Raw genomic sequence first — 2684 nt, 5'->3', positions numbered from 1 at the left:
CCCCCCAGTACAACTGCTGTTGATACTGAGACTAAATCTATTCTGGGTCCTGATCCCACTCTGTGAACATGGGCTGGGCTGCTTGAATAGGTCCAATTATCCAAAGCCCTCTTCTGGCCTGAGTGCCCTAATGGCATGACCGCTATAGTGTGCTGTGTCCGAGGGCAGAAAGGAGTCTAGATGTAGGGACAGAAATGGGGGTGGGGGCCCAGGGGATCCAGTTAGGAGACCGTGGAGAGCTTTGCTGCACGGAGAAGGGTTGGACGCACTGTGGGGAAAGAGCAGACCGCTCTAGAAATTCACAAGCAAGATCAGTGTTGGAATAAAAGATGGTAAGTCTGTGCAGGTGGTACTAAAAGCTATGCGGCGCTAACCTGGTGCCACTGGCCTCCTGTCCTGGCATTTGACACAAACCGGCTGGTAACACGTGCTTTTTGGCCAGGACTTGAATGAAGTCCTGGTGATGCGGCTCCACCAGACACTTTACGCAGGGCTACTCTTAAATGGAAGGCCGAGATTCAGAGGTGTATGTTCGTTCACCCAGTTACAGCTGCAGAAGGGAGTCTAAGGATTTGGTACAGAAGAAGGGTGGGTAAAAAAAAAGGTCCCCTTTGACGTGACCTAGATTTCGGATCCTAAGTGAGCGCAGTCGTGAACAGCGGCCAAGTGAGAGGAGAGAGATTAGCAAAGACCGGAGTTCTGAGCTTGTTTCCGTTTTCCAACGTCGCCGGTGACAGGCTGTACGGTCGTGGCGCAGAGGCAGTTCCACCGCTGACTTCTGAGTGGTGCTCAGATGATCTGGGAGAGACGCAGGGCCTTGATCTCCAGGTCTCGCAAACTGAACATCCAACCTTTCACTTCAGGTTGTATTCCTAATTCTTCAGCCTGAAGGTTTCATTCTACAGCTTAATCTGACCGTTCTGTATGCTCTTGAAGTGCTGATCTAGCTGCAGAGTGACTGCAGACGAGTTGTGTTTCCATGGATGTGTCTTGGACTTTGAAGCCAAACGTAACCCGTTTCCAAGTACAGAGGTGTTTGGACATATCCCCTTATGACCTCTCGAGACCTGCCCAGGATCCAAGTCAAGCTGGGTTCTCCTCTTGGCATGCATCATTGCTAAGTTGGAGTGCTGCAGCACGAGTGATGCATCTGCATCCCACAGGTGTTGGGTTACACAAGTGCAGTTGCCTGAAAAGTAGCAGAAATCCCACCGCTAATGTGCATGAAGAAACTGCATCTGGGTCTCGAAGAGCAGGGCAAAATTGTCAGGATCTGCAAAACCGTCGGGAACAGAAACTTAAGATGATCACTGAAATCTTCGGGTCTCACACTCAGTGTAGAGGGAGAAGATTGCTAGAGGCATGTGGAGTTATCAGTTGCAGTTCAATTGGTAATTTTTTATTAAGAGGTTAGATCAGGGCTGGGCAAAATGCGGCCCACGGAGTTTTTGTCCAGCTTGCGGTGGGTCCCTTCATCCTACTGGCCCTGCTTCCATCCAGTCAGTGGCACATCCTGCCACCCCCCGGGCACGCGGCGGGGCTGAGGCGGCTGTGCAGCTGGATTGCCTTTCTAGGCAGCCCGGGTGGTGATGGCTCCTAGCTGCTGCCACTGCTGGCCCCGCTCTGGCCCACCCCACGCCTACTCCAGACCACCCACCCACGCAGAGCAGTGGCTGGACAGAAGCTGCCACTCAATGCAGAGGAAAAGCAAACCCCACCACCCCCTTGTCACTGCCAGGTACTTCTTGCTGCAGCTGCCCAGAGCTTGCATTCGGGCTGCCCTGCCGCTCATCTGTGCTGCTGCTGCAGGGCAGCTCGGAGGCAGCGGGGACGGCGGTGGAGAGCAGCAGCAAGGCAGTGCGGGGGCAGGCTCCGGGCAGCTGCAGCAAGCAGCTCCTGGCAGCAGCGCATGGGGAGGGGGCACTTTCACTTTTTCTCCACGCTGAGCAGCAGGGTCTGCCTGGCCACTGCTCAGCGTGGGCGGGCGAGTTTGGGGCAGGCGCGGGGTGGATCGGGGTTGTGTGCGCAGGTTCCAGATGGCCTGGAGCTGGTCTGCTGTGCCGAGCCAAGCCTGGAGCATGTGTGGGGCAGGCCAGGCCAGGGTAGGGGTAGTCCGCCTGGGTCCCCGGCAGTACGGCAGGGCTGGGGCGAGTGGCGGGCAGCCAGAGGGAACCGCCACTGCCTGGGCTGTCTAGAAAGGCAGGGCAGGCCAGGGGCTGTGCGCTGGTGGCGGTCGCATGTGGGCTTCGGGCTGCTGCTGGTCGGGGGAGAGCAGGGATTTGTATGGGGTGGTTTGTGTAGGGATGATCCTGCCTCAGGCAGGGGGTTGGACTAGATAATCTATCTATCCAGCCCTGTATCTTTCTAATTTTATGATTCAAAGTAGATCTTCCTGCGGGGAAAGGATGGAACGAGTCTGTTAAACTGTAATGGCTTTGCAGCAGAAACTGTGTGCGGCCTCGCAGAATGGCTTCCTCATCTCTGGGTGTTTAGTTGATCAACTACTAGCATGACAGCTTCATAAATGAAATGACCAGGTGTTACTGTCTTTTCTCTTTTCCCCCACCCCAGGATAGAATAATCAACTTGGCTGTTGGTATCGTCACATCCTTGCTGCTTCTAGTAAGTATTCACCTTCCCGAACCGAGTTTCTCTCTTTCCCTAAGGTGTAGCGATAAAATCCT

General features: G+C 54.8%; 1 protein-coding gene across 2 annotated transcripts in view; it reads left to right on the top strand.

Annotated features, from left to right (window-relative positions):
- The window catches only part of TMEM243 (transmembrane protein 243), a 46604-nt gene that overhangs the window by 40174 nt on the left and 3746 nt on the right, over nt 1–2684 (top strand). For both annotated transcript variants that reach the window (XM_019543663.1, XM_019543664.1), the window contains one exon: nt 2572–2622. In XM_019543663.1, the coding sequence (XP_019399208.1) occupies nt 2572–2622 (51 nt within the window). The remainder of the gene's footprint in view (nt 1–2571; nt 2623–2684) is intronic.

The sequence above is a fragment of the Crocodylus porosus genome, unplaced genomic scaffold (genome assembly GCF_001723895.1).
Source record: "Crocodylus porosus isolate Cpor-Errol unplaced genomic scaffold, CroPor_comp1, whole genome shotgun sequence".
Lineage (NCBI taxonomy): Eukaryota > Metazoa > Chordata > Crocodylia > Crocodylidae > Crocodylus > Crocodylus porosus.
This window is presented reverse-complemented; position numbering and strand designations above follow the sequence as displayed.